General features: G+C 52.2%; 1 protein-coding gene and 1 long non-coding RNA gene across 5 annotated transcripts; one reads left to right on the plus strand and one right to left on the minus strand.

The window, feature by feature from the left end:
* Positions 1 to 1,747: 1,747 nt before the first annotated feature.
* GRIN2D (glutamate ionotropic receptor NMDA type subunit 2D) lies at positions 1,748 to 27,238 on the minus strand. Of its 2 annotated transcripts, none has more exons than XM_032485646.1 (12): positions 26,774 to 27,238; positions 22,674 to 23,293; positions 19,105 to 19,219; positions 18,569 to 18,780; positions 18,140 to 18,308; positions 17,427 to 17,580; positions 14,738 to 14,863; positions 14,306 to 14,535; positions 12,928 to 13,088; positions 3,781 to 3,968; positions 3,402 to 3,634; positions 1,748 to 3,240 (listed from the first exon to the last, which is right to left on the minus strand). In XM_032485646.1, exons 1-12 carry the CDS (start codon positions 27,236 to 27,238, stop codon positions 1,915 to 1,917), a joined length of 3,999 nt encoding a protein of 1,332 aa, XP_032341537.1. In that variant the 3' UTR covers positions 1,748 to 1,914. The 2 variants fall into 2 exon arrangements, with proteins under 2 accessions (XP_032341537.1, XP_032341538.1); XM_032485647.1 differs by lacking the exon at positions 26,774 to 27,238 and adding an exon at positions 26,629 to 26,706 and having other exon boundaries at positions 1,915 to 3,240.
* On the plus strand, positions 2,469 to 6,523 carry LOC116665662. Of its 3 annotated transcripts, none has more exons than XR_004322284.1 (4): positions 2,469 to 2,604; positions 3,412 to 3,644; positions 3,791 to 3,994; positions 4,676 to 6,523. It is a non-coding gene; the product is annotated as an uncharacterized LOC116665662 (long non-coding RNA). The 3 variants fall into 3 exon arrangements; XR_004322283.1 differs by having other exon boundaries at positions 2,476 to 2,604; positions 3,347 to 3,644; XR_004322285.1 differs by lacking the exon at positions 2,469 to 2,604 and adding an exon at positions 3,032 to 3,153.
* Positions 27,239 to 27,955: the final 717 nt, after the last annotated feature.

Here is a 27,955-nt window from a genome sequence, read left to right on the forward strand (position 1 = left end):
CCCATGACTTTGGGGCGCTCTTCCGCAGAGCAGCGGCAAGGCCTCCTGGGAGTTGTAGTTCTGCAGGACTCCTGTTCGCTCCATCAACTGGAGGCGTTCCAAGCCCCGACTCCATCTTCCACCTTTGACTCCCAGTGCTTTCTTTCCACTTAATTATTCGTGTATGCAAATAAGAGCTTTTACTGGCTAGGAGACTGGGTTTCTGCTCCCCGAGGACCCATAAAGCCTGTTTCTTCTCCCCTCCTTGTTATGAAGGCTTTAATTTACTTCAAAATGCTTAAGTGTAGGCAGGATGATATTATGTAAATTAGTCGGTTGAATCTACCCTCTAGGGGCAGTCAGTTGCCTAACCAGGCGTTCACACTGCAGCTAAGGTCAGCAAGCACTTAATCAGAAAGTCCACACTCTGGGGGCAGCTATTATAAGTGCTTCCGCTCTTTTTATCGCCCATCAGCACCAGAGGTTTGGCTGGTTGGCGTAATGAAATGTTAGAAATAGATTCGCATTGGTGAGGTTAACGGCATCAGAGATATGTGGATTGGCTGGGATGTAACAGACACTCTCCTCGCTTGCATGAACAGACTATAAAGAACCCAGCAAGCCTCGTTGCCTGTTGCCATAGAAATGGGACCCTAGACTCAATCCTAGAATGTTTTGAGCCTAGGCCTTTCTTGAACTCTCTGTCCCCCCTTCTCTTTCCGCCCCCACCCCTTCTCAGCCCTTTTCAGGGTCTTTTCTCACCACCTGTTTCTGGGTCTTTACCTCCCACCTCCCTCCAGGGTCTCTATTCTTGCTCAAATTCTTTTTCTGTCCCCTCTTCCTCTGTGGGACTTTTCTCAGTTTTGAGTACCTCCAGAGAAGTTTGAAGGGGACTAAGAGACAGACATGGAGCTCACACTTGGATTGAGGAGGCATAAAAACGTGGTTTATTCCAAACACTGCAATGTGGAACAGGAGAGGGGGAAGGGAGGTTGGTGGTGATTGTGGACTCCCAGACCCTCCCCTCCACAACCCAGCTCCAGACCCGGCTGGAGATCTGGGAAGAGAAGGCTTTTGGGGGTCTTACTGGGTCATCACTGAAGGGTCACAAATAAGGGTTGGATTTGGAGAGGATGTGGTTCGTGGCACCTGGGGCTGTTGGTGATGTGTGACAGAGTGGGAAGTTTTGGCCTGATGGAGGTTGGGATCAACTCTGGGGCAGGGAGTCGGGGCTTCCGTTGGGGGCGTGTCCTAGGTCAAGAGAAGGAAAAGCTACTGAGGGTGGAAAAGGAGGAGGGGATGTCACGGTTTGACGTCAAGGGTCACAGTCTGGTCGGGGCAGTCTGGGGCTCGGGTCACAGTTTGGGGTCAGGGGTCACAGTCTGGGGTCGGATGACCATTTTTAGGGGGTCGGAAGTCACAGTCTGGGGTCAGGGGTTTCTGTGTGGCGGGGCCAAGGTCTGGGGTCACAGTTTGGCGAACTCGTCTCACAGTTTTGAGTCCGATGGATGAAAGATTAAAAACGGGCTTCCCCGGAGGCGTGGCTGGAGCCGGGGAGCTGCACAGTGATGTGGGGGCCACGGCCCCGGGCGTGGGGGTGGGGCGCGGGCGTGGGGCGCGGGCATGGCTTGGCCCCCACCACCTCGCGCCCCATCTGGTGACGTTAAAAAGCCCTTGTCGGGTTTAAAAAAAAGTCCAGTGGGCTCCGAGACCCCCACCCCCTCGCTCTCAAGCTGGGTGAGATTTGGGGGACCAGATCCCCTCCGGCTCACGGCGCCCCCGTAGAGAGGGGCGCAGGACGCTGCTCCAGGCGGGGTCCGGCCAGTTCCATTTTCTTCCTTCCCAAACCACGCGGGTCCTGTCCACCCCGCAAGCCTCCTCGGGCTGTGGCCTGCGCTGACCGAGGGGGCGGCGGGCCCCCCTCCCCGGGCCGCGTCATACCTCGGACTCAAGGCTGGAGAAGTGCGCTGAGCCCCGGCGGGTACCCAGGTCCCCGCCCCGGTGTCTCCGGTGGGGCGCGGCGGGCAGCGGCGGCCCCCAGTGCGCGGCGTGCGGGCATCTGCGCGAGTGGCGGGAGGGCCCGGTGAGCCTGCGCGCGGGAGCCGCACGGGGGCAGGAGCTGAGGTCCTCGAGCGATCGCGAGGTGGGCGCGGGCGGCGGGAGGTTCCAGCCCCCTGCGGAGCGCCGGTGCCGGTGGTGGTGTGGAGCGGCGGGCGCCCGGTGCGAGGCCCGCGGGCGGTGAGGGTGCGGCCGCGGGCACCCGCAGCGGGCCCGGCGCCGGGGAGGGGGCCCCGCAGCCCAGGGCGGGGGCGGTGGAGCCCACCAGCCGCCGTCCAGGCCGTCGTGCGAGCAGCTGAGATGGCGCGGTGGCGGCAGTAGCTCCAGGCTGGCGCAGTGGCGACAGTGCCAGGCGGCGGGGCCGCTGCGCGGGGGCAGGTAGTCCCAGCTGCCGGCGCGCCAGCCCCCAAGCTTGTCAACCGACCAGTAGCGGCCCGGCGGCGGCCCGAGGCGCTCGGCATACGGGTAGGGGAAATCGGCGAACCACCAGGGCTCCAGGCCGCCCAGCGACGCGCCGCCCAGGCTCTCCGAGTCCTCTGAGTCCGACGGCGACGGCTCGAGGTCGAGGTAAGGGCAGGGAGGCGGCGCGGCGCGGCACGGGGGAGGCGCGGCCTGGGCTCCACCGCCCGCGCCCCCCGCGCCGCCCGCGCCCCCCGTGCCGGGCCCCAGCAGGGGCTGGCTCTCTGGGTCGGAGCGCGGCCAGCGCGTGGGCGCCGGGGGGCTCTCGTCCTCGAAGGCCAGGCGGCAGAGCGGCGGCCCGACGGCGGCGGCCGCCGCGGCAGGGGGCGCAGGCGGCGACGGGAAGCCGGTGAAGGCGCCAGCGGGGGGCTCCGCTGGCTCCTTGTCGCGCACGATGGCGAAGTAGGAGGGAGGTGGCTTCTGCGGGGGCTGCACGGACGGCGGGGACAGCGGACGCCCGGTCGCGCCCCGGGGCGCTGAGCGCGCCTCACCTACGCCCAGGCCCTGCGGCTCGATGGGGCCGTAGTAGCGGTGGAAGCCGTCAGCCAAGCCCGCGCCCCCCGGCGGCCCTGCACCTTTGGCGCGGCGCCAGCGGTCCACGGCTGCGCGCTCGCGGGGCACGAAGGGCGCCGGCCCGGGCGCCGGCCGCGCCGTGGGGTAAGCTGGGCTGGGCAGCGGCTGCGGCGGCGGCGGGGGCTTGGCTGGCGGCGGGGCAGCCTCCGCGCTGCAGCAGCTGTACATGCCCTGCGAGGGGCGCGGGAGAAGCAGGGTCAGCCCCGGAAGCTCTGGACCACCTGCCTTCCCTCGGTCCCTCCCTCCTGTCCCGCACCCATTTCTCTTTCAATTCTAGGCATCCCTGCCTGTATCCCCTCACCTCCCCTTCCACTTCCCTCTCTCCCCCATACCCTGGAGAAGGCCAGCAGGAAATCCATGCGGTGGCTGGGCCCCAGGCAATGCCGCAGGCGCCAGTACACCAGGTGCTCCCAGGCGAAGACCAGCAGGGAGAGGCCCATGGCCACCAGGAGCATGTAGAAGACGCCCGCCATGTTGTCGATGTCCAGCTTGCTGCTCATGACCTCGATTTTGTCATTGTGGCAGATCCCAGAGAGCCACAGCCGCTCCAGCATCTCGATCTCATCTGAAGAAAGGTGGATGGGCGGTCACCTTCCTTGGGCACCCTCTGAGGACCCTCCTCTCTGATAAGGGAGTCTCATCCCCTCCTTCCCCAGGCCCCAGGGGTCTTGCCCTCCCTTCCCGGGTGGGCATCCCTGCCAGCAACCGCACCATCCCCCAGGAACTGCAGCAGTGCCAGGTCGATGGGTCGCTTCCAGCGGGAACCCTTGTGCAGGGCGATGCCATAGCCCGTGGTGGCAAAGACCTTGCCGGAGCCGATGGTAACAAGCTTGCAGCCCTCATCCTTGCGGGCCATGTAGTTGAGCACAGCCGCGTCATAGATGAAGGCGTCCAGCTTCCTGTGGGCAGGGGCGTGAGGGGCAGAGTAAGTCCCACCCAGATGCCCGAGTGGCCCAACTCAGAATCCCTCTAACTCCTAACCTCCAACTGCTCCCAATTCCCACTAAGTAGTGAACTTTTCAGCAAGTCAAGGCACCTCTCTGTGCCTCAGTTTAAACATCTGTAGAATGGGGATGGCAGCAACACCTCCCTTCCAAGGTTATTGCAAAGGTTAGCTAGTCCTTGGAGCAAAGTAAGTACAGGAGAAATGTTAGCTGTGACTGTCAATGAAATAACTTCGTGTTCAGTCCTCACAGGAACCTTCCAAAGAAGGTCCTATACACTCCTCTATTTTAAAGAGGAGGACTGAAGCTCAGAAAGCAGAATCGTACAAATAATAATACGCTAACGATGACTTATATTGTGCCAGGCATTGTTCTATCTACTAGAGTAACTCAATTCTCTGAACATCCCTATGAGGTAGAAACTATTGTCTCCATTATTCAGACAGGGAAACACGGGACCAGACACGCATCTTAATTGGCTTGGGGTATTCCTCTAGGCTTTAATTTCTACACTTTAATGGGAAGACAAGGAGGGATGTGGAATGAGTGGTTCTCACAGATGAATACATGGTGGCACTTGCTACATGTCATTTCCTTCACAACTGCCGCCGTTTGACATTTATTTCTGTGATGATTTCATTAATTGCAACCTCTTCCCCTAGACCACAAGCCTCACTAGAGCTGGGTCCAAGATGATCACATTCCAGGCTGTGACCCAGCAGGTCCTGATACCTACAAGGTGGTTGTAAATATCTGCACAATAAATGAAAGAAGGAAGGAAGGAATCCAAACATCTGTAACTTACACACTGTGGAACTATTCTATTTTCAAAAGTGCTTATGATCTGACACATGAAGATGTCCAGAATGTATTAATGAGAAAAAAAAACAATTAGTCCTGGAATCTTATATAGACTATAGCTCCGTAGTCATTTTGGGGGTGAAATTTTGGTCATCTCAACTGTGGACACCAGACTAGTCCTAAGAGGGAGGTCCCTGTCTTGTCTAGTCCAGCACTGTCCAAACGAACATTCTGGGAGGATGGAAATGTTCTGCCTGCACAGCCACCAGCCTCTTGAGCACTTGAAATGTGACCATTGTGACCAAGGGACGGAACTTTAAATTGTATTTAATTTTAATTAATTTAAATAGTATCAGACAGCACAGGTCTGAGGAAAACAAGAGAACTTCAAGGCATGTGGCTGGACTCTGGGTTGAAGAGACGGCAAAAGCTCTTCCTGACAAGAATACATCACCTGGAGTTTTGTTGTGCCACGTGTTGTGCCACGTGTGCACGGTGGGTGCAGAGTTGGCTGCATAGAAATTAAGGAAAAGGACAGAATTAGTCCTTGCACCTCAAATGGGGAGACAGAGAGAGGATTCCCCAAATTGAATGGATCCAGCAGAAGCAAAAACTTGGGGTGGAACAAAGAATTCAAAGCTCCAGTGAATGAGCAGAAGACGTGGGGAGGGCACTCACCACCTGTGGTTGGAGAACGGGGTTTGAATTCATTTTCTACAGATCCTAACAGGCCAGGAGAGCCCAGCTGACATCTGGAAACCTACATGGTCTATAGGCAAGAAAAATACCGCACTGCCTGCGGGCACTGCTGCCTTGTAGGCAAACTGTAATTTCTCTCCGGGTGTCTCTTTGTTTAGGAAAATGCCCTTAAGGGCAAGAGGTGAATTGTTCCCCAGGGTTTAAGCGGGAAGAACTCGGAGTTTCCAGAGTCAGGCCAAGGAGGAGGGAGGGAGGTGCTGGGGATTAGGATAAAATGGAGGTTGCGGTGTGGTGGGGGGTGGGGCCCAAGGGAGAGATGTGGGTGGAGAGACCTGAGAGGCATGTAGAGAAAGCCAAAAGTCAAGGCTTCCAGTGGTGGAAAGGTGAATGGGACTTTCAGGTAGAGGGGATCAAAGAGTCTGCTTTTAATGTAATCCTTTGTGTGATTCTGGGATATAATGCCTGCCTCCCTCTCCCCACCTTCTACTTCCTATACCCTCATTGTCCCTAAATCTCTAGTAAAACTCAACCATGTCCTATAGCCTTTGTTTGGGAAAAATGAAAATTCCCGCCCTGTCAGCTCCTGCCCCTCCCCAGCTCACTGCCCTCCGCTGGTGTCCACTTCACTCATGATATGAGGCTCTGTGCCACCAAACACCCCCATGTCCCTCCTTGCCTCATCTCCCACACATGTGTCCCTCACTAAGTCTGCTCCAGCCACAGTCATGCAGTTCCTGAATGGTGCCAACATGCTCCTGCCTCAGGGCCTTTGCACTGGCTGCTCCCTCTGCTGGATCATCCTTCCCCCAGAGACCAGCCTGGCTGGTCCCCTCCCCTCCTTCAAGTGTTGCTCAGTAGACACCTTCCTGTGTGCAGAAGTGTGGTTGGGGAAGATAAACAGCAAGGTCCTACTATCTAGCACAGGAAACTATATTCAATATCCTGTAATAGCCTCTAACGAAAAAGAACATGAAAAGGAATATATATGTATATATGTATGTATAACTGAATCACTATGCTGTACACCAGAAATTCACACAACATTGTAAACTAACTATACTTCAATTAAAAAAAATAATAAAATAACTCATGGGTCAAAAAGTGAAGAAAAAAACACACACACACACACACACCTTCCTGAGAACCTATTTAATACTGCAGCCTGTAGCCTCCTTCCAAGGTCTCCCAAACTCATTCACTCTGTCCTGTTTTTGTCCATAGCAATTACCTCCTTGTAACTATAAAATATTCTTAGTTAATACATTTACCATTCATCTCCCCTCTGTCCCACTGACGCAGTTTAAGTTCCATGAGGGAGCAGACCTTGTTTGTGTGGTTCACTTCGCAGGGTCAAGAACAGCTCCTGGCACACAACAGGTGCTTAATAGAAAGGGGTCGAATGAATGAATTCAGGCTGGCTCAAGGGGAGCATTCTGTGGACCGGTCACTGGTGCTGAAGGGTAAGATCTCATTAATATGGAAAAGATGCCAAGAGGTTTTCCTCCGCGGAATAAGCAAGAGAACAGTGTGTGCCTTTGGTAAGGAGTGAGTGATGACGTGTGTGCCTACATGGTTTAATTGATCTGAAAGGGATGAAAAATAATGCTGACTTTAGGGAAAGGGGACCTCATGTTTCCTCTTTTGCCCCTTCTCTGAGAGTGAGAAATTGAACTTCCCTCACAGAATGGGCTTCTAGAACAGCCTGGGAGGAGAAGCTGTGTTTCTTTATTTCTTTTTAAGAGACGCATTTCCTTTTTCTTCCTGGGAGGTTGCTTGCCCTCAGCGGTAGGGTAAGCCCACGTTTGGCGTGTGAGCCAGCCAAAGCCATGGGAGGCTGCCGATTCCCTCGTAATTCTCTGTAAGGATGGGATTTTCTTTCTTTCTTTCTTTCTTTTTTTTTTAAAAGGATGGAATTTTCTAGTGTTGTCCACGGTGGTAACCACTAGCCACAGGTAGCTATTTGAATTCAAATTTTAATTAAGATTAATTCAGTCCCTTAGTCATACCAACCACATTTCAAGTGATCACGTGCTGTTGGCAGCCATATTGGACCTCACAGATCTAGAATATTCCACAGAAAGAGCTATTGGAGAGGTCTGCTCTAGACACACATGTGTCCGTCTTCCAGGCTAGAATGGAAGCACCAGGACAGCAGAGATTTGATGTGCTCACTGCTTTACCCTCAGTGCTTAGCCCAGCGCCTGGTGCAAGACCTTAATAAACATTTATTGGATGAATGAGTGAATGAATGAATGCCTTTTAACGTTCAAATCATTAGGGGTATTTTGTCAGGGAGATCATGATTCATAATTTGTTTTCTTCTTTGGTCCTCTATAAATTAAAAACATATATTTATATGCATACATATATGTACATATATATATATGACCAACCCAGGAAAAGACACTGAAAAATACTGACATTGGGAATTCCCCAACAAAAGTGGTCCAGACAGAGCATCCTACAGTGAAGTTCATAGTCTACAACCCTGCTCAAATGCTCTCAGGCCCACCACTTCCAGAGTTTTGGACCCCTACTCCCAAATATGAACAGACTACCAAAGATTACTGGCCATCAGATAAAGCCTCTGACAAGACAGATAAAAACGAAACAAAGAGGAGGGAGGGGGGACTTGAGGGAAACAGATTATGCAGAGAGGAGAAAATGTAAAACAACAGCAACAACAACCACTATCATCAATATTATCAGAGAAACAAGACAAGATGCTGCAACATTGGTGGGGGAGGGTATAGCTCAGTGGTAGGATGCATGCTTAGCATGCGCAAGGTCCTAGGTTCAATCCCCAGTACCTCTGTTAAAAAAAAATATAAATAAATAAATAAATAAATAAATAAATAAATTTAATTACCTCCTTCCTCTAAAATTTTTTTTTTTAAAAAAGATACTGTAACTTTGAACCACAAATAGGATTTATAAAGTAGGATACTACAGAATAATACTATAAAATTTACAAAATATAATAAAAATTCAGAGATCAAAAAAGAGTTCTTAGAAATTAAAAATATACTAGCAGAAATGAAAAAGCATAATGCAAGAGTAGAAAATAATATTAAGAAAATCTCCCAGGGAGAGAACAGAAAGTCAAACAGTTGGAAAAATAAGAGAGAGAATAAAAGAAATGGACAGTCCAGGAAGCCCAATATCAGGTTAATAAGAGCTCTAGAGAGAAAGAACAGAGAAGTGAAAGGAGGAGGGAAATTGTAATTGAAAGAATTCGAGAAAATTTCCCAGAATGAATGACCTCAGGATATGACCGAAAGGTCCAGTGATGCAAATAGATGAAGACACATTGCTGATCATTGTCAGCACACTGAGGACAAGGAAAAGAAAAAGAGGTCACACACCGGGTTTAGGAATCAGAATGACTTTGGATTTCTCAACAGTAACACTGGAATTAGAAGACTGGGGGGAGGGTATAGCTCAAGCGATAGAATGCATGCTTAACTTGCAGGAGTTCCTAGGTTCAATCTCCAGAGCCTCCTCTAAAAATAAGTAAAGCTAATTACTCCCACTTAAAAAAAAAAAAAAAGAAGGAGGAGGAGGAGGAGGAAGAGACAATGGAGTGATGCCTTCAAAATTCTGAAGGAAAATGATTTCCAGCCCAGAATTTTATACCCAGCCAGATGGCCCATTAAGAGTAGAGATGTTTTCACATCTGTATGCAATGTCTCCAAAATGTTATCTCCCAGGTGCCTTTGTTAGGAAGCTCAAAAGAAAAAAGGAGCAAAACCCAGGAAGAATAAGAATTGGGATACAACAGGATGCAAACCAGGCGGCTGGTGAAGGGATCAAGAGGGTGAACATGTACCAGAATGGAGGAGGCCAGAAGGCCACATGAGAAACTTCTATCATGAGATGAAATGAATGGAGTACCTGATGCATCTGAATATGCAAAGGAGAGATTCATATAGTTAGTGGAGAATTTGGGTTTGAATTAGTCAAGCACAAAGAAAACTCAGTTACTGTGCAAGTGAAAAAAACAAAAAGACAATATTAACTCCAGGAAAAACTAAAGAATTGTGTAGGAGAGGAAAGTAATCATGGTTTACTACTTGTGGCATCTATGGGAGCATTTATACAGTCATAACAAGTAAACACTGCACATTCATCTAGCCAGAATCACAACGTGGGAGGCTGGAGTAATTTAAATGAGTATGAGTTTATGTGTCCTCCACAGTGAGAAGTGAATGGAAAATAACTAAAATTGAAAAGTCAAGAGGTTGCCATAGAAATATGATATTTAGAGACAGAGAGATAAGTAGAAAAATGATACAATAAATGAGGTGAAAGCAGATTCCTCTAGGGTGGGAGACACAGAGGATAGGCAGATGGGGGATGACTGTTGGTGGTTTTCGTCGTTTAAACAATCTAGTATTTGACTCTCCAAACTATGTGGATGTACAACTCTGGTAAAAATTGAACTGAATATTAGGGAAAAATGTAAAAAGGAATATTGGGGAGAAAACAAATTCAGCAAAAGCATGAAATCCGAGCAAGTGGTGTCAGTGAGGTACAGGGGCATCCTTTGTGAATCCACAAAGCTTCTGGGGAGGGGCTCAAGGAGGGTGACTCCGGGTTTCTCACTGTGTGAGTGACGTTAATGTAGGGTAGTTGTTGGGAGGTTAGGCTTAGGCTCAGACTGCCAGGGCTCAGATCCCAGCTCTGCCTTTCCATAACTCTAGGATCTTGTTGAGCCTCAGTCTCCTCATCTATAAAATGGGAATGATAATATTCACCTACAAAGTGTTATGGGTTGAACTGCATTCCCCAACATTCACATATTGAAGTCCTACCCCAGTGCCTCAGAATATGATCTTAGTTGGAGATCGGGTCTTTTACAGTGGTGATTAAGTTAAAATGGCATTATTAGGGTAGACCCTAATCCAATAGGAATGGTGTTCTTATTAAAAAAAGGGGGGAGTGTGCGTGTGTGGGGAGGGTATAGCTCAGATGGTAAAGTGCATGCTTAGCATGCAGGAGGTCCTGGGTTCAATCCCCAGTATCTCAATTAAAAAAAAAAGATAAATAAATAAACCTAATTACCCATCCCTACCCCCTCCAAAGAAAAAGGGAGTTTGGATACAGAGACATGCACAAAGGGAGGAAGATGTGAAAAGACACAGGAAGAAGAGGGCCATCTGTGAAGCCAAGAAGGGAAACCTGGGACAGATCCTCTCCTTACAGACCTCAGAAGGAACCAGGAGGACTTCCAGCCCCCAGAGCTGTGGGATGGTGCAGTTTTGTCAGCCCCAGAAAACGAATAATGAAGAGTTTGAACAGAACTTGATGTATAATAAACACTATAACAAATGAAAAAGATACGAGAATGACACCAAACCTTGGCAAAGATATGGGACAGATGGAACTTTCCTACACCACGGAGGAGAGGATAAATTGGTACAACCACTTAGGAAAATGTCTGGCACTATCTTTGGAAGCTGAACACACACCTCCCTATGAGCCAGCATTTCTACCCGTGGGAATTTGCCCAAGAAAAATGAAGGTGTACGTCCTCCAAACACTTGTACAAGACTGTTCATAGTAGACTCTTCACCACAGCCAAACCTTGGAAACAACCCAAATGTTTGCCAACAATAGAATGGAAGAATTCTGATATATTTCCACAATGGTGTACCCAGTGGAATGCGGTAATGACCAAACCTGGTCGTAGTGTTGGGCAAAGCAAGCTAGACACAAAAACTATGAGATATACTATTTGCTTTTGTTTATGTGATACTCAAAACCAGGCAAAACTAATTTCCAGGGATAAGCTATGGTGATTAGAGGGGCAGAGGGGAACTGGAAATTTTCTATACCTGAATCTGGGTGTGCTCACCTGAAGGTATAGATGATGGATGAACTTCACACTTAAGATCTGTGTATGTTGTTATATCTCTTTTTTAATTAATTTTTTGGGTTGGGGGAGGAAATTAGTTCTGTTTGTTTGTTTATGTTAATGGAGGTACTGGGAATTGAATCCAGGACCTAAGCATGAGCTCTACCACTGAGCTCTACCCTCCGCCCCCTGTTATAGCTAAAAAAAAATCAATATAAAAAAGCACAGGATGAAGCCTCGAGCTATTTTTACTTATGAAGGACTGGGATTGTGGCTGATATTTGGATGGAAAGAAAAATACAGATATCCCTTGTTCTCTAAACTCAGAGACAGGGTAGATTTGGGTTCATGTTTTGAGATGGGGCATGTGTCTCCCTTGCTGGCCACACTCTCACTGCTCTCCAAAACTCAGGAACCAAGGAGATTTGGGACATGGGGTCTTAGCCCTCCCCGAGTCTTGGAATTCTTGTTTTCCAATCATGAGAATGAAATAGACTGGGAATGTGAGGGACGCCTGTAGAAGTAAAAGAGGAGGGCAATTCCCCTGCCTCCCAAAGATGGGCGCTTTGTGCTGAAGAAGTAGGGATGGGTGAACAGAGCCATCAGGGAAAGCCGCCCTACTTTGCAGAAAAGAGGGAGCGGATCTGGAATTCCCAGGGGCCTTCCTGGAGGGGGGTTGAGGAGGGAAAGGGGGAGAGATGAGTCAGCTGGCTGGCTGGGGAGGATACACTAGGGGTGAGTAAGGAAGTAAAAAAGTCCTAGTGGGGGTGGGGAGGTGGACAGAGTCCTTTCATGTCTCATGTTCATAACGTTCATTATGAAACTTTTTGCGTTTGGATGATGTAGACCTGGGTCTCCCGATTCAGTAGCTACAAGCCACTGTGGCTGTTTTGAGCTCTTGAAACGTGATGAGTCTGAACTGAGATGTGCTGTGATTATAACGTACAAAATATCCCCCCGTCCCTCGCCAAAAAATGGAAATATCTCACTAATTTTTACCTTACATATTGAATGGTAATATCTTGGAGTTATTGGGTTAAAGACAATACACCATTAGAATTAATATTACCTGTTTCTTTTAGTGTGGCTACTGCATATGTTTAAATTGAATATGTGGCTCCCCAGCTCTGCTCTAGAAAACATGCTGGAGGGAACGTGTCAAAATAATAAGGAGGGAGAGGGGAGAGTTCGTAATAATAACTACAACAATTCTTATAAAAAACTTATGAGGTGGGTTCTCTTATTCCCATTTTACAAAGGAGGCAACTGAGGCTCAGAGAGGTTGAGTAACTTGCCCAAGGTCACACAGCCAAGAAAGGACAAAGCCAGGATCCAAACCCTGGCAGTCTGGCCCCAGAATCCATAACACTAGATGCCTGAAAACATCATAAGAATCCTACTCCTGGAAGGCGGAGTTCATTCCCACCCTCAATGACCTCTGCCCTCCAACTGACCCACCCTGGGCTGATGAACAATCCCTGACCCCTTGCCATCTCCAAGCCTCCTCAGAGCCCCCACAGCCCCCCCTCGGCCTCCCGGCCCCCCGTCTGCGCTGACCCTGCCTTGAGCTGAGTGAGCGCTTCCTCTACGCGGGGCTGGTTGTAGCGCACCATGTAGCTGTGCATGTCGGGGTAGTTGCTACGGATGTTCTTCTCCGTGGACCCGTTGGGCACCGTCCCAAACTTCAGGGGTGGGTACTGCTCCTGGGGCCGCTGAAACTGGGGCAGAATGGGGAGTTATTAGGGCACCCCCCACTGGAGGGCATCTGGGTCGAGGATTCCCTCAACCTTGATTCTGGGGGACACTCGCCAACTGGCAGACACCCCAGTCCAGAAATGTTTCTCAAACTTGCTCACTGTTACCCAGAGTAGTAAGCACTACTCTTCACCCAGCACATACACCCGCAGGTATTTGTACACATGTATGCAGGCATGTACACATATACACGTGCACCCACAATCAGGTGAAATATTAAAATATTTAACACCCAGCATGGCTTGATCATGGTCCAATCAGAAAAGACACTGGCAAAGAACAGAAAAGAGAAGAAAAGAAAAGACACCAGCAACAAAGCTCCAGAAGGGTCCCAGTGGGCCCTGATGTGCTGGGCATCGACCCTTAACTTGCCGGATCATAAGCTGTCCCAGGTGTGGGGGCTGGTGTGGTGGGGGACCGCGGGCAGTTGCTAGTTACCAGCCTATGCAGAAATAGGTCACTATTTTAACAACAGACATAGCCAGACAGGTATGTGCTGGCTCAATGTCAGGTGTATATATGACTAAAACTAAAGTTTCATAAAACTTACAGAAGATGCAAACATATTTTCTACTCTATGTTATTTTAAAAAATGCTCGTTGTCATCCATTGAATTGGTTTCTCAACTTTCTAATAGTTCATGACACCCAGTTAACCACATTAGTCTTAAAATGTGCTGTACAGATCACTGGTCCCTGAACAAACTGCGATCCGTGATGAGTTTAGTACAGAAACTGAGGGAGTGAACATTTAAAGCTATTTGACAGAGTAATTTTATGTCTGTTGAACCTAAAAAATAAAAATTGGGGTTTGAATTTTGCATGTCTTTGTTTTAAATTTTATTTTATTTTTTCAGCTATTCCTTTCTGTTTTATTTTGCAAGAGCATTTGTCTCTGCTGGATTAGAAATTGGAAAAATTAGTCCTTCATCACAGTTTGAGAGAGCACTGGTCTAGAATATCCCATTAGGTACTACTGCCCCTAGAACATTTGGGGACATTCTCTTCTCCTTGGAATGTTTAAATAGTTCATTGTTTAACATAACCTTTTTCCTCCAGAATATTCCATTCTACCATTCTTTCTGGAAAGAGACTCTCAGGAATCCCCCTCTGACCTCCCACTTGCCAAGCTCTGCCACCTCCAACCCCAGCCAATTCCCTCCCTCCCCAAACACACACACCTTTCGGTCACTGAGCCCAGACACGGTGTCCACATACTCCTCCTGGATCATGAAGGCGGCCAGGTTGGCTGTGTAGCTGGCGAGGAAGATGACGGCGAAGAAAGCCCACACCAGCACCATGATTTTGCTGGTGGTCCCCCGGGGGTTCTCCACAGGTACCGAGTTATTGAACACCAGGGCCCAGAGCAGCCAGATGGATTTCCCAATAGTGAAAGTTGAGCCACCAGGGCCTGCAGGGGGCCAGGAGGGGGTCATGGACCCCAAATCCCTTCTGCTCAATGAGGGAGCAGAAAGAACTACAATTCCCAGTGGGCCCTGAGGCCTCTGCCACCTCAAGAGGCCATAGCTCTCTCCCAGGGGCTTTTGGGAAATGTAGTTCTACTATGGTCCAGGCACTCGAGGTAGGGTGATGGAGAAAGGGGACGGACTCACGTTTGCCCGTGGCCAGGCTGCGGTTGTAGCCGACGGGACTGAGGTACTCAAAGATGAAAACAGTGACAGCGACCACAGTGAGGCACATGACAAACATCATCACCCACACGGCAGGGCTGTAGGGCTCTGGGGGCAAGGGGGTGTCTGGTTATGACTCAGCCAAGCCAAGGATTGGGGGCCCACAGACATGCGAACAAAGTACAGCTGAGATCATCTGGCCTTGTCCTACTCTGCCCCCTTCCCAGGTTCCCCATCTTGTGGACAAACTCACTGCCCACCCAGACCCCTGAGGGGACAGTCTCTCTCAAAGACAGTCATTGCAACCATTTCTGTGATTTCAACAACCAAATAGAAACTAGATCCTAAATATGATTCCCGAGCCCCAGACCTGATTCTCGGGGAGCGGGGGGAGGATGGTAATTCGGTTTATTCATTTATTTTTAATGGAGGTACTGGGGATTGAACTCAGGACCTCCTGCATGCTAAGCACACGCTCTACCACTAAGCTATAACCTGCCCCCCACCTCGTCCCACTCTGATCCCAGCATCGACTCCCAGGCTCCCCATCCTGGGAACTTCACTACCCATCCAATCAAGATTCAGATTTCCTGCACCCCTCCCCACCATCGTTTGCCATCCTCACCCCCTTTCTCCTTCCCCCTCCCCAGCATCCTGTCAGTTCCCAGCCCCATCCTCCTGGCCTCCCCCCACCCCCTACCTTGGCCTTTCCTCTCCATTCTCTCTGCCAACACAGCTCAGGCCTCATCCTGTCCCCCCAGACCATCTCCCCATTCTCTCCTCTCCAGCCCTTCCCCCACCACAGCCATAAGAGGCTCTTTCTACTCCCAGAGATGACCTGACCTCTCCCCTGCTCACAGCCCTCCATGGCTCCCCAGTACCCACAGGACAAAATCCCCATCCCTCAGCCTGGCTTCCAACCCCTTCTCTGGCCTCATCATTCTCTCAAGAACCCATTGCTTTAACCACCTGGGACTCACAGTTCCCGAGCAAGCCACACCCTCTCTGCGCCCTTCTCAATAGCTCCCCTGCCAGAGGCACCACCCTGACCTGTCTATCAGACAAATTCGAGTTCGTGCATTCCCCTCCTCACACTGCCTCCAGGAGTTCACTGACCATAAACCCAAGTCACCATCCTTGAGATCAGTACCCAGGATTTGACCTCCTGGGCCAAGTGCAAGCAGCCAGGACTGCCCCTGTCACAGCAGGGTCATTACCCTGGACTGTCACTGCAGCATCTGGGGACATGCCTGTCACCTCCACTAGGCCACGTGGTGGGGCATAAACATGACCTTGTCACTCCCTTGCTGAAGGCAGGGGCCCCACGTGGTGTGTCTCTGGGTGCCCTGCAGAGACCTTGGTGCAAAGAGGAGGCCACCAGAGACATCACTGGGGAAATATACAGAAAACCAAACACCAAGGAAGGGATGTCCCTTTCCTCCCAGCCCCTCCCCATCCCCCAGGAGCTTTGCTCAGACTTCAGAGAAAAAGAGTGAATGGACATGAACTGCTGATGCTGCCCTTGGCCTGATATACACTTTGCCTTTTGTCTTCTCCAAGCTCAGTAAATAAGATCTCTACTCAATCCATTGCAAAGCCACCAACCCCATCGGATGTCAGCTTTCCACTGCATCCTAAGCCTGTTTACTTGTCTCACCCACACTGCCATCTTTGTATCCCGCACCCCATCCTCACTCTGCACGGACCTCTGCAGTAGCCTTCTCACAGGCCCCCTGCCGCAGCAGAGCTGCCAGTGGGATATTTTAAAAGCCTAAATCTGATAGTATATCCCTGCACCACCATCTGTAGCTAAAAGTCTTGTCATTGCAATAAGATTAAAACCCAACCTTCCTATGAAAGTGACCAAGGCCCTGTGTGATATGCTAACCGATTGCCTCTTGGCCCTCACTGCCCACCCCTCTCATGCTCACTCACTGCCCCCTGCCAGGAGTCACACAAGTCTCCCCATATTTCACAAATACATCACAAACGTTCCCAACTTGGGGCCTTTGCCTTGACTGTCCCCTCTGCCTGGAATGCTTTTCCAGACAGATTTATGTAGGACTGCCTGTCCACCCATGGCAGCACCAATCCTATTCCTCTCCACCTCATCCCCCGCCTTAATTTCTCATAGTATTTACCACCATCTGAAATGATCTTGTCCGTGTATCCCTTTAAGACATTTTTTTTCAGTCTCCCCCCTGAGGCCAGCTGAGAGCTCTTAGAGGGCAGGGTTTTGTGTGCAGCTCAGAGCCTGGCACATAGTAGCTGCTCAGTTAACACTGATGGGTGAATTAAGCATTTACCATGTGCTGTTCCCATGCTAATCTGTTCCTCATCTCATAGGGGAAAATGGGTTTTGTGGGGCCTACTGCTTATACAATGTGGAGGGTTCTCTTTAAGAAAAAGTAATACAAAATTGTGAATACAAGACCAGGTACAGGGCCTTGTAGAGGCTGTAAGAGAAGCCTCTGAAAGAAAGGCTTGTAAGAGAAGGCTCCTGAAACTCCTTTCTTAGTTTCATGGTAAAATTGCTTCTGGTGGGGGAAATTACTTCTCCCATTCTACAGATTAGGGAACTGAGGCCTAGAAGTGATGTCACTTCACCAAAGTCACCCTGCCGGTACAGGCAATACCGTCCCTGCCTTGCCATCCCGGGGCCCCGGCTCACCGAGGAAGGCTGAGGGGGACACAGTGCCATTGCTACGCGCCACCATGACGCTGATGCCCGTCTCCACGAAGGGAACGGAGAAATCCACGATCTCGGATCGCTCCTCATTGATGGTGAGAGAACCAATGGCCATGTCTGCGCGCTGGTAGAACACCTAGGGTGAATGCGAGGAGGGAGTGAGGGAACCAGGCTGTCTGGAATAGGATAGAGGCTGGCGGCGGGCAAAGACGGGCCCCAGGAAACCAGTGACAGGGTGAGAGAAAGAGCTAGGAGGTTGGTGGCGTGGATGAGCGGGATGCAGGCAGAGTGGGGCAGGAAAGCTGGCGGTGAGAGTCAAGAACAGCAGTGGGAAGAACTGGCCTCGGGCCGTGTCCTGCTCCCCAATCAAGCCTCTGAAGGTTTGGGGATCCATCTTCCCGGCCCCGCCCCCTTCTCCGAGTAGCTCCACCTCCTATCCCCGCCTCCTCCATCTGTAGGCCCCTCCTCCTGGCCACGCCCCTCCGCTAAGGCAGGTCCTTATCGTGGCCCCGCCCCTTAAAATCTAGTCGCTCCCACCTTTGGCCACACCCCTCCGGTCTCAGTTCTCCCCTCCTGGTCCCGCCCCCTCAGACCTGCCTCTTGACACCTGCGCCTGGACCCAGCCCAGACTGGGCCCCGACTCCGCCCCCCAGCCTGTCCTGGCACAGTCCCCGCCCTGTCCCTGCCCACCTCACCTCCCCGATCATGCCGTTCCAGACGCCGTCGATCTTCTTCCCATGCTTGCCGTTCGTGACCAGGTAGAGGTCATAGCTGAAGCCGATGGTCTGCGCCAGCCGCTTCAGAATGTCGATGCAGAAGCCCTTGCAGCACCGCTTTTCGGGGCGGGGGGCGTCCGGCGGAGGGCTGCGGGGAGCGAGCAGGCTTGGGGACGTTGGGGACCCTCGCCTGCCTTATGGAGGGAGGGACAAGCAGTAGCTAAAACTATGGTGGGTACTGCTTTCTGGGGAAACTGAAGCACAAAGGAGTTCCGTGACTTGTCCAAGGTCACCAAGCTGGAGGGCTTTGTGAATTCTGGGTCCCAAGGGAGGAAAGGGCTGGGACCAGCACGACTGGGCTTCAAGGGAAAGTTTTCAAGCGGCAACTGCTGGATCCCGGGCTGTCACCTGTGGGTGCGGTTGAGCTGGCTCCGGCAGGGGACGGAATCTCGGATGCAAGTGCCACTGATGGGGTCGGCGGGCTCCACAATGACGAAGGGCCTCTCCTCCAGCGTGGCCACCGTGAGGTGCTGCGTGTCATCCACCGGCTGCAGGAAGCGGCCGTAGCGGGACCACAGCGGGTACTTGAGGCGGAGAGTCTGCTGCTCCCAGCTGCCCACCTTAGCCAAGAGCAGGGGATTCAGGCTTCCTGAGGGGACTTTCCAGAATGTTCTGATCTTCATGGCCCTCCTTCCTCAGAGCCCTGAACTCCCAGCTCCTTCTCCCTGAGATCCAAGAGTCTGGGCCTCATCCCCCTCCCCTCAGAAGGACCCAGAAGTCCTTTCCTCCTGCAGACCCAGGAGTCTGGGATTCCCAGTTTTTCCCCTTATGACCTAAAAGTCCAAGCTCCCAGCCCCTTCCTCCCTCGGAGGCCAGAGCCCACCTCTGCCAGGACCCAGGAGTCCAGCCCCTCTCCCCTGCCTGAGGTCGGGGCTGGGACTCACCACCTCCCAAGTCCTGTCTCTGGTGAGGGAGATGACTACCAGGGAGGGGTTCACCAGGAAGCCGTCTTCATTGAAGGAATAATCCCGGTTATCCCAGGTAATGTTCATGAAGTACCTGCCCGGGAGGAAGGGAGGGGACAAATGGGGACCTGGCCTGGCCCTTGGCAGCTGCAGGCAGAGAAAGCCCCCTTTCTACTGATCCACCCCAGCCCCCAGTTCAAAATCTCTCCTCCAAGTTCTTGAATACCCCAGTACACCTCTTCTCCGCTAGGCACTCTCCCTAGGCAGCCCAGTGCCCCCAGCCCCCCAGCCTGGGTTTGAGGTTCTAGGGGCTCTGTCTGCCTCTGCTGCCCCATCTCTGATCACTTCCCACCCTCAAACTCTTTCCACCCAAGCCCTTTTTGTGCCCCACTAGCACTGAATGCAAGGTGTCTCCCAAACATACCAAGTGCTTGCCTATCTCTAGGCCTTTCTAGGTGCTTATTCTGTCCCTCCTCATCCTGATCAGTTCTTAGGTGTCTTAGGTGTTCCAATCTTAGCTCATGTGTGCCTCCTTCTGGAAAGAAGCCCTAGGTGTGTCCCTGGACTCTCTGGACAGGTATCTTTACAATGGCACCCTGTATTGTGCCTGCTGCATTGCCCTGGGCACTAAGCCAGACCCTCAGCTGCCATCCTTGCCCCCTCGCTATACCCCATCCAGACCGTTAGTTCCCCAAGCCCCATTCTTTCTGCCTCTGGGATGTCTCTGCCCCATCCCCTCCTCTCTATCCCCTCAGCCCTCCTGAACCACCACCCCAGCCTGGACTATCTGGCCTCCAGCCTCCAGTCTCTCCCCTCCAGTCTGTCCCCACCCCATCCTAGAGGGGTCTTCCTACACCCCAAACTTACTCCACCTTTCCTCTGCTCACAGCCCATCCATGGCTCCCCAGTGCCCTGGAACAAAGTCCCAGCCTCCCAACCTGGCATCGTCTATCTCCCCAGCCTCATCCCCTCCAACCCCTTATTCTCCTGCCTTCATCCACCCCGAGCTATCATGGGCCCACCAGCCTGCCCAAGGTTTTCTCCCCTCCGGGCTTGTGCACAATGCTCTTCCCCCTGCCTGAAATATCTATTTCTGGTGGACCCCCAACTGCTCTTATAATCAAATCTAAACTCCTAACCTGGCCGAACTGCCCTGTGTGATCTGGGTCCTGGGTGACACTCCATCCCCGAGTTATCCCCTGCCCACTTGCCTACTGTGCTCCAGAAACACTGGCTCCCAAGCAGGTGATTCCAGCCCCAGGGCCTTTGCCCCTGTTGTTCGCTGTCTCTTCTCTTCACTCAGCTCTTCTGATAGTTGGCTCTTTCTCCTTATCCAATTTTTTTTTAACCTCCAAATTTCACCTGCTCGGAGAGGCCTTTCCTGACAACCTCACCTAACCTAGCCCCATTAGCATTTCTTATCATGTTCTACCTGCTTTATTTTCATCTCAGAAGTTATTACCTGCTGATATTTTTTCTTTCTTTTCTTGTTCACTGCCTTGCCTGTGAAATTGTAAGGTCTGTGAGAGTGGGGGCCTTGTTCAACATTATACCCTTGGCACATAGGAGACTCTTGATAAAGGGCTTTTCAGTGAATGAATGAGCAATGCATCCTTCAGGTCTCAGCTTAGATAGCTCTTCCTCCTGGAAACCTCCCTGTCTCCACAGGCTGACTCATGACTTGCCTTGCCTAGTTTGGAAGGTTGATTGGGGCCAATACAATTTTCTCTCCTGGGAGGGAGTTAGCTGTGAGATTTGGAGGGATGGGTGGTGGACAGGATGGGCTGACATAATGTGTATTATGAGGGAGCAGAAATTCTGGGTAAGTAGTGGTAAGAGAAGAACTGGACAGCCTCTGGGAGTGGCAAGCATGAGCTAGAGATGGAGGTGGTGATGGAGATGGTGATGATGATGGAGATGATGATGGAAATGATGATGGTGATGATGATGGAGATGATGATGGAAATGATGATGGTGATGATGATGGAGATGGTGATAATGACAGAGATGACGGAGAGGGAGAGAGAGAGAGCAAGGGGTGGGGTGAGAAGCAGAGCGAATCAGAAAGATTTGAAAGAGTAGCTGGTCCCCAGGTTTGGCCTCAATTCTTGATGTCTGAGTTTCTGTGCATGTTTATCTTTCCCATAAACCCCTTTTTCCCTGAGGAAACTTGAATGAGACTCTGCTTCTTGCAACCAAAAATGTCCTGGCTTAGCTGTACTCTCCCCAGTGCTCCCACAAAGCCCGTGCAACCTCCATCATTGCAAGTGTCGTGCTGCGTTGTCATTATCCCATCCCTGTCCGCTACCCCTACAGGACCCTGTGTTCTTTAAAGAGAAGTCTACAGCCTTATTCATCTCTCTGTTCCCAGAGCTCAGCAGGAGCCCTCGTTCCTAGCGGGCGCTTAGTAAGTATTTATGAACGAGGGATGCTGTTTTCACCCTCTTGCCCCTGGATCCTGATTTCCAACTCACCATTTCTCAATTCTCCTCCCTTAGGCTATTCTTCCCCACCCGTCACCTCTTCCCAAGCTAAGCTCATCCTTATTTCAGGATGAAAGATCTCTCCACCCACTGTTCTATCACCAAACTCATCAAGTTCTCACTCCCAAAGCTTCCTAGAGTGGAGATGCTGTTTCCCACCAAACTCCATTGTCCTCTTCTCAAACAATAGTGTGTAAGCTGGCACACACCTGTCCAGCTAGAGCCAACATTCCCCAGTCTCCCTTGCAGCTAGCCCAGGCCATGGGCAGGGTAATATTCAAACTGTAACAATCGGTACAGCATAGACACTAGCCAATCAGAATCGACATCGAGCCAATCTGCATGGATGTGGCTGTAAACAAGCAATAAGTCAGCCCTGTCAAGTGACTACGTTCTCACCAATGGGATGTAAGACTTGTCTCTTCTGGCTCACTGGCCCTAAAGGAAATTGCTTGCTCTCCTCTTCCTCTCTTTCCCCTTCTCCTGAGCTAGAATTTAGATGTGCTCTAGGACCCAGCTTTGACTGTGCAGAAAGGAGATAACAGAGCAACAAAGTGGAAGAGACCTGAGTCTCCTGATAACCTGGACCTCGCATCTCTGGATTGTTAAGTCAGAGAGGAACAAACTTCTGCCTTGTTTGGGACATTGGATTGCTGGGGTTTTTGGTTACTGAAGTTCAGTTCCTACTCTAACTGCGGTATTTAATCAAATCTAAGATGCTGTCAACTAGAAGATGTGTCACTATTTTTCTGGACCCCAAAGGAAAAAAAGTGCTGCCCGTGAAACCATGATAAGCTATCAACTATAAGACAAAGACATTCAACTCTGCAAAGATGTGCATCCTAAAATCACGGAGTCAGACACTCACTGTATCTCAGGTGCTTTTTCCCCCCAGATAATCTGATTTAACCCCAGAAAGGAGACCCGATGACACCCATTTTACAGAAAATAAGACTGAGGCTCTGAGAGAGGATGTGAACCATTTGAGGCCATGCAGGCAGTGAGTATCCCAGGTAGTCAGGCCCTGGAGTCTTCTCACGGCCCTCCCACCCCAGCCCCACTCACCTGTGTAGACTCTCCCCTCGGTGGGTGCGGTTTTGGGCACGACAGTCATGGCCAAGTTCGGGCAGGAAGCCATAGTCACGCAGCAGGGCTTGGGCACCTCTGGCCACGACGGCCACGCCAGCTGCCACACGCCGGGCCAGGTCATCCCGCCAGCCTGCCGAGCGCACTGCAAACAGCCCCGCAGGCAGTGGGGCGCCTCCTGGCAGAAGAAGGGGCTCCCCAGGGGCGCCCGAGCCCCCTCCTCCAGCCAGCTGGGGCCCCACCATGAACCAGACGTAGCCAGGCCCAGTGAGGCCAGCCTCCTCTGCTGCCCGGAACACGGGCTCCGCCTCCTCGCGGGCGCAGAAGAGCAAGCGAATCTGGGCGCTGACGCTGCGGAGCTGGGCACCCAGCACGGCCTCGCCAGCCCCAGGGTCCAGGGTCAATGCCCCGCGGTGCTCCCAGCCCACCATGCTGCCATCAGTCAGCACCTCGATGTAGGACAGAAAGGCCCGGTGGCCGGGAGCACGCGTGGTCACGGCTACAAAGGACGTCCAGTCGTATTCCTCCAGCACCTCAAAGATGACCTGAAGCTGCTGTTCTGTGGATGAGCCCAGCTGCAGGAAGGTGGAACCTTTCTCCTGCAGGGAAAGCGGAGGAAGTCAGGACTCCTCACGTGGAGACCGCAGCTCCCTGCAGTCAATAAGGGACCTTCAGCTGCTGACAGTTTCCGGAGGGTCCAAAGGGGACCTCATCTCCCAGCAACTGATAAGGGCATCATGGCTCCCAATGGCCAAACTTTGCAGCTCCCAGCTCTTGACATGGCAGACTGACTAGCTGTTCACCAAAGGAGATGCCTATTTTTGCTGGGGCACAGAGCTAGACCTTGGTTAAGTTTAGCCACGTGACTGAGTTTTAGGCTCATCCCTAAAAACTCTCCTCATCCCAGGCACCTTACTTTTCCCTGTCTGACGGCAGATTCACCAGCCCCAGAGGAGAACCCTGAAGTCCCAGGGGGTTACAGAGCCACAAGACGGAGTACCCTGAGTCCCTGAGTCATCGCTTGGAGGAAAGCCACCTCCTATCAGGAACATCTGTTTGGATTTTATATGAGTGAGAAACAACATTCTTGGGGTTCTTTTCTTTCTGTTACAGCAGCTAACATGACCATGATGAACACCCTCAGCATCCCTGGAAAGAACTACAGTTCCCAGCATCCACTGAGAGAGACTATGTCTCCCAGCAGGCAATGAGGATGCTGAAGGGACTGTCTCTCCCAACTGGAAGAGGCTTTGCCAAGCCGACTTGCCCTTCTCTGATTTTCCTCCTACCTGCCTGTCCCCTCCTTCTCTGTTTCCTTTGCTGGACTCTTTCTCAGTCAGCATCTAAACATGGGAGTGCCCTAGTCTTCTCTATCCTCTCTTCCTGGTGATCTCATCCAAATCCATGGGTTTAAATACTGTCTCCTGAGCTCTCCAATATGGTAGCTACTAACCACCCATGGCTATTCCAATTAAAATTAATTAAAGCTAAATAAAATTTAGTTCCCTGGTTGTACTAACTACACGTCGAGGGCTCAACAGCCACACATGGCTAACGGCTATCAGACTTGACAGAGCAGATGAAGACCATCTTCATCGTGGCAGAAAATTCTATTGGACAGCCTTCAGGCTAGCATTTAGGCCATCTCCAAGGCTTCTCAGCTTTCTATCCAAAACACAACCCCAGCTATTCACTTCTAACTACCATCCCCGCCCCGGCCGTCCTTGTTAGCACTCTCTTGCCTAGACAACAACAGCTCCCTAACCCATCTCTACTTCCTTTCTCACAACTTTCATTCTCCAGATAGCAGCCAGAGCGATCCTTTCAAAATATTAATTGGATCACCTCCCTCCTTGGTTGAAAACCTTCCAATTATTCTATCTCAGAGTCAAAGCCAAAGTCCTCGCTGGGGCCCACGAGGCCCCACATGACCTGGCCCTTGTTATCTCTCTGACCTCATCACCTGCCACCTTCACCTCTTTGCTCTTCCTCAAACACCTGAGGTTCCCTCTGGCTTCAGGGGCTTTACCCTTCCCAGTTGGCTTTGTCGGGGACACTTTTCCCCCAGCTCCTCCATGCTGGACTCCCCCCCCCCCGCCACTGCCACGTTCCCTCAGTCCTCAGATCCAGCTTAGCCTTACCCTCTCAGGGAGGCCTCCCCTGACTGCCATCTATTGAAAGCACATCCTGGGTCATTACCTCTCCTCCAGGACAGATTTCATTCTCTGTTACTTGTTTTGCCTGTCTCCTCATTAGAAAGGCAAGGTCCAAAATTGTGGGGACCTGGTCTTTTTTTTTTTTTTTTTCTTTTCCTTTTTTAACCTTTTACAACTGTATTCTCCACAGCCTAAAACAGCCCTGGCAGAGAATCAGTCCTCAATAAATCTTCCAGTAATGCAATGAGATGAGCAAGTGGAATTTCTCCCTAGGCATGCGGTTATACGCGCACCAATTAGGGCAGTTGTTCTGAGAGGATGAGGTCTCCCAGCATGCCATGGGAAACCTGAGAGGCCTTCACTCTTGGCAGGTGGAGGTGAGCTCAGGGGACCACGTTCCCAGCATTCACTGGGGGCACAGATGGAGCTGTGAGGACTACTCTTTCCTCCATTTAGAGACACCGAGGGGACTACATTTCCCAGAAGGCAACGGGTGTGCACTGAGCGGGCCACAGTGCCCAGCCGACAATGAAACAGAGAGACACACACTCCTCAGCAGCAGTGCAGGCACAAGGGACCATGTCTCTCTGTATGCCATGGAGGTGGCAGCCAGTAATAAGTTCACGTCGCAGGTGATCTGCCTACAAATATCTGGACAACCCCATACCAAAGAGAAGAAGAAAGTTGGACAGAGGTCTTTTCCAGAGAGCGCTGGACATTAGAGAACTACGAGTCCCAACATGCAATAGTGATCACAAAGCAGCCGGCCCTCACAGCAGGGAACTGGTGAAGACTTAGGCTCCTCCCACTCAGGTGGTCCCATCCTCGGGCGAGTCCCACTTCTGTTACACTGGCTCCACCTCTGACTAGGCCCCGCCCCTTCTCAGACACCTCCTCTTAGCTGATCTTTTCTGCTTCTCAGTCCGCACACCAGGTTTGCTCAAATTCTGCCCTTCCCTGCCAGACGTCCACTCCAGCTGGCCCCTTCTGTGCTCTTGGGAGGCCGGTCTCTTTCCAGGCCACAGCCAGCTCCAACCTCTGCCCCGGCCTTGCCCGCAGGCTCCTGGCTTTGACCTCTCATTGGCTGGGCCTGCCTCCACTATGGGCCTTCATCTTCCCAGGCCCACGTTCTGGATTCTTGCTGCTGGGTACCCCTAACCAAACCTCACTTCCCCGCCGTCTTCCTCTCTAGACTCCGCCTTTTTAGTACAGAGCGTAGGCCTTGCCCTCCCTGGCCTCTCCCTTCACCAGCTAGTCCGCCCCTTCCTTGACTGAATCCTTCCTTGACTGGCCTCGCCCCACTTTCTTGCTGCTACGCATCCCTAGCCCACCTCTCGCTAACGACGCCTTTCGCCGGATGGCTCCGTCCTACGTTGACCTCTAGACTCCATGCTCAGCTGGCCGGGCCCCTCTCTGTCCCTCAGGACTTGATACCCCTCTTTACTGGTCCCAGTCCCTTCTTTCCTGGCTCCCGCCTCCTCTCTAGACCTCACCCCTTTCTGAACCTCATTGCTTTTCAACTGACTCCACCCTCGCTGATCCTAGAGCCCACCACTCCCTCATCTCGCCCTCTCAGACCTGACCCTTCTAGTTCCCAATCTCCGTTCCTCGCCGGCCGGCCCCACCTCTTTCCTAGATTCCACCCCCTCCCCTGATTCACTTCTCCCGCAGTGTCTCAACTCTCATACCCTGATCATCTCAGACCCTGCTTCTAGGTGATTCCTGGGCAGACCCCTTTCACTCTAGACACGCCACTGCAAGTCAGCCCCTCCTCTTACCTAGGCCTGACCCTTACGTCGGTCCTCACGGCTTCCCCACTGCTGACTCTCGGGACTGGCCCCGCCCTTACAGCCCCGCCCACGCATGAGGTCCCCGCCCCGCCCCCTTGCATCTGGCCCCGCCCCGTCCGCGGGTCGCGCGCACCTTGGGCGTGAGCACGAGCGCGGCGCCGCCGTGCACGGCCACGATGGGCAGCGAGGTCTGCGCCGACAGGAAGTCGAGGATGGGTGCGACGGCGGGCGCGCGCGAGTCGTCCTCGAAGACGACGCCGTGCACGCGCAGCCCCGACAGCAGGTCGCAGAGCTGCAGCACGAGGCTGCGTGGGTCCGAGCCGTTGAGCACCAGCGCCACCGGCCGCACGTCCAGGCCCGGGCTGCGCACGGCCGCCGCCACGGCCGGGCCCAGGCGCGCCGCCTCGGTCGCGTACGCGGGCCCCGAGAACACGAGCGCTACGTTGAGCGGTCGCGCCCCGCCGGGACCCCCGCCAGGCCCGCCGACCCCGCCCGGTCCCGGCACCTCCTCCGGGAACGGGCTGGCGCAGGCCAGCGCCAGCAGCAGCAGCATCTTAGCGGGGCCCCGAGGGCCGCGGGGGCCACCGGCGCCGCGCATCGCCTGCGGGCCCTGCCGGGCGGCCTCTGAGCGCGCGGGCGCCCGCGGAGGGACACAGAGGAGGGTGGGGCAGAGAGACGAAGAGACAGCAGGAGCAGAGGCACAAATGAGAGACGCAGAGGTGGAAAGACAGAGACAGGGAGACAAGATAACAGAGAGAGATACAAGGAGGGAGAGACGCAGAGATAGGGAGGAGAAAGGTTGGCGTGATAGAGGGAGAGACACAGACAGGTACAGAGGTAGACAGAGACACAGGAAGAGTGGAGGTGGGTAATGAGGACAGAGGAGAAACAGAGGCAGCGAGAAGAGACAAGGTAGGAAGGGGGAGGACAATAAAAAAGGACAGATGGGATAAAGACCCACAGAGATGGGATCAGAAGAGCAGAGAGAGACCCAGAAGATAGGAAGAGACGAAAACCGCCTCAGAGAGATGGTCAGGGAGAGAGTGACAAGGGATAACGAGAGAGATGGAAGGAGAAATAGGGATAGAGAGGCTCAGAGGAACAGAGACAGGGAGACGAGGCCGAGAGAGATAAGACGGAGTGAAAAATAGGGAGTGAGAGGCAGGAGAGATGCAGAGATAGACGAAGGGAGGTGGGAGAGATAAGAGAAATGAGAAAGTTGGACAGAAAGAGGGAGATGGAAAGAAACCCAGGAAGAGGGAGACAGAGACCCCACGGCCACCAAGAGACATGCATACACAAGAGATGGAGAAAC

Source organism: Camelus ferus, chromosome 9 (genome assembly GCF_009834535.1).
Source record: "Camelus ferus isolate YT-003-E chromosome 9, BCGSAC_Cfer_1.0, whole genome shotgun sequence".
NCBI lineage: Eukaryota > Metazoa > Chordata > Mammalia > Artiodactyla > Camelidae > Camelus > Camelus ferus.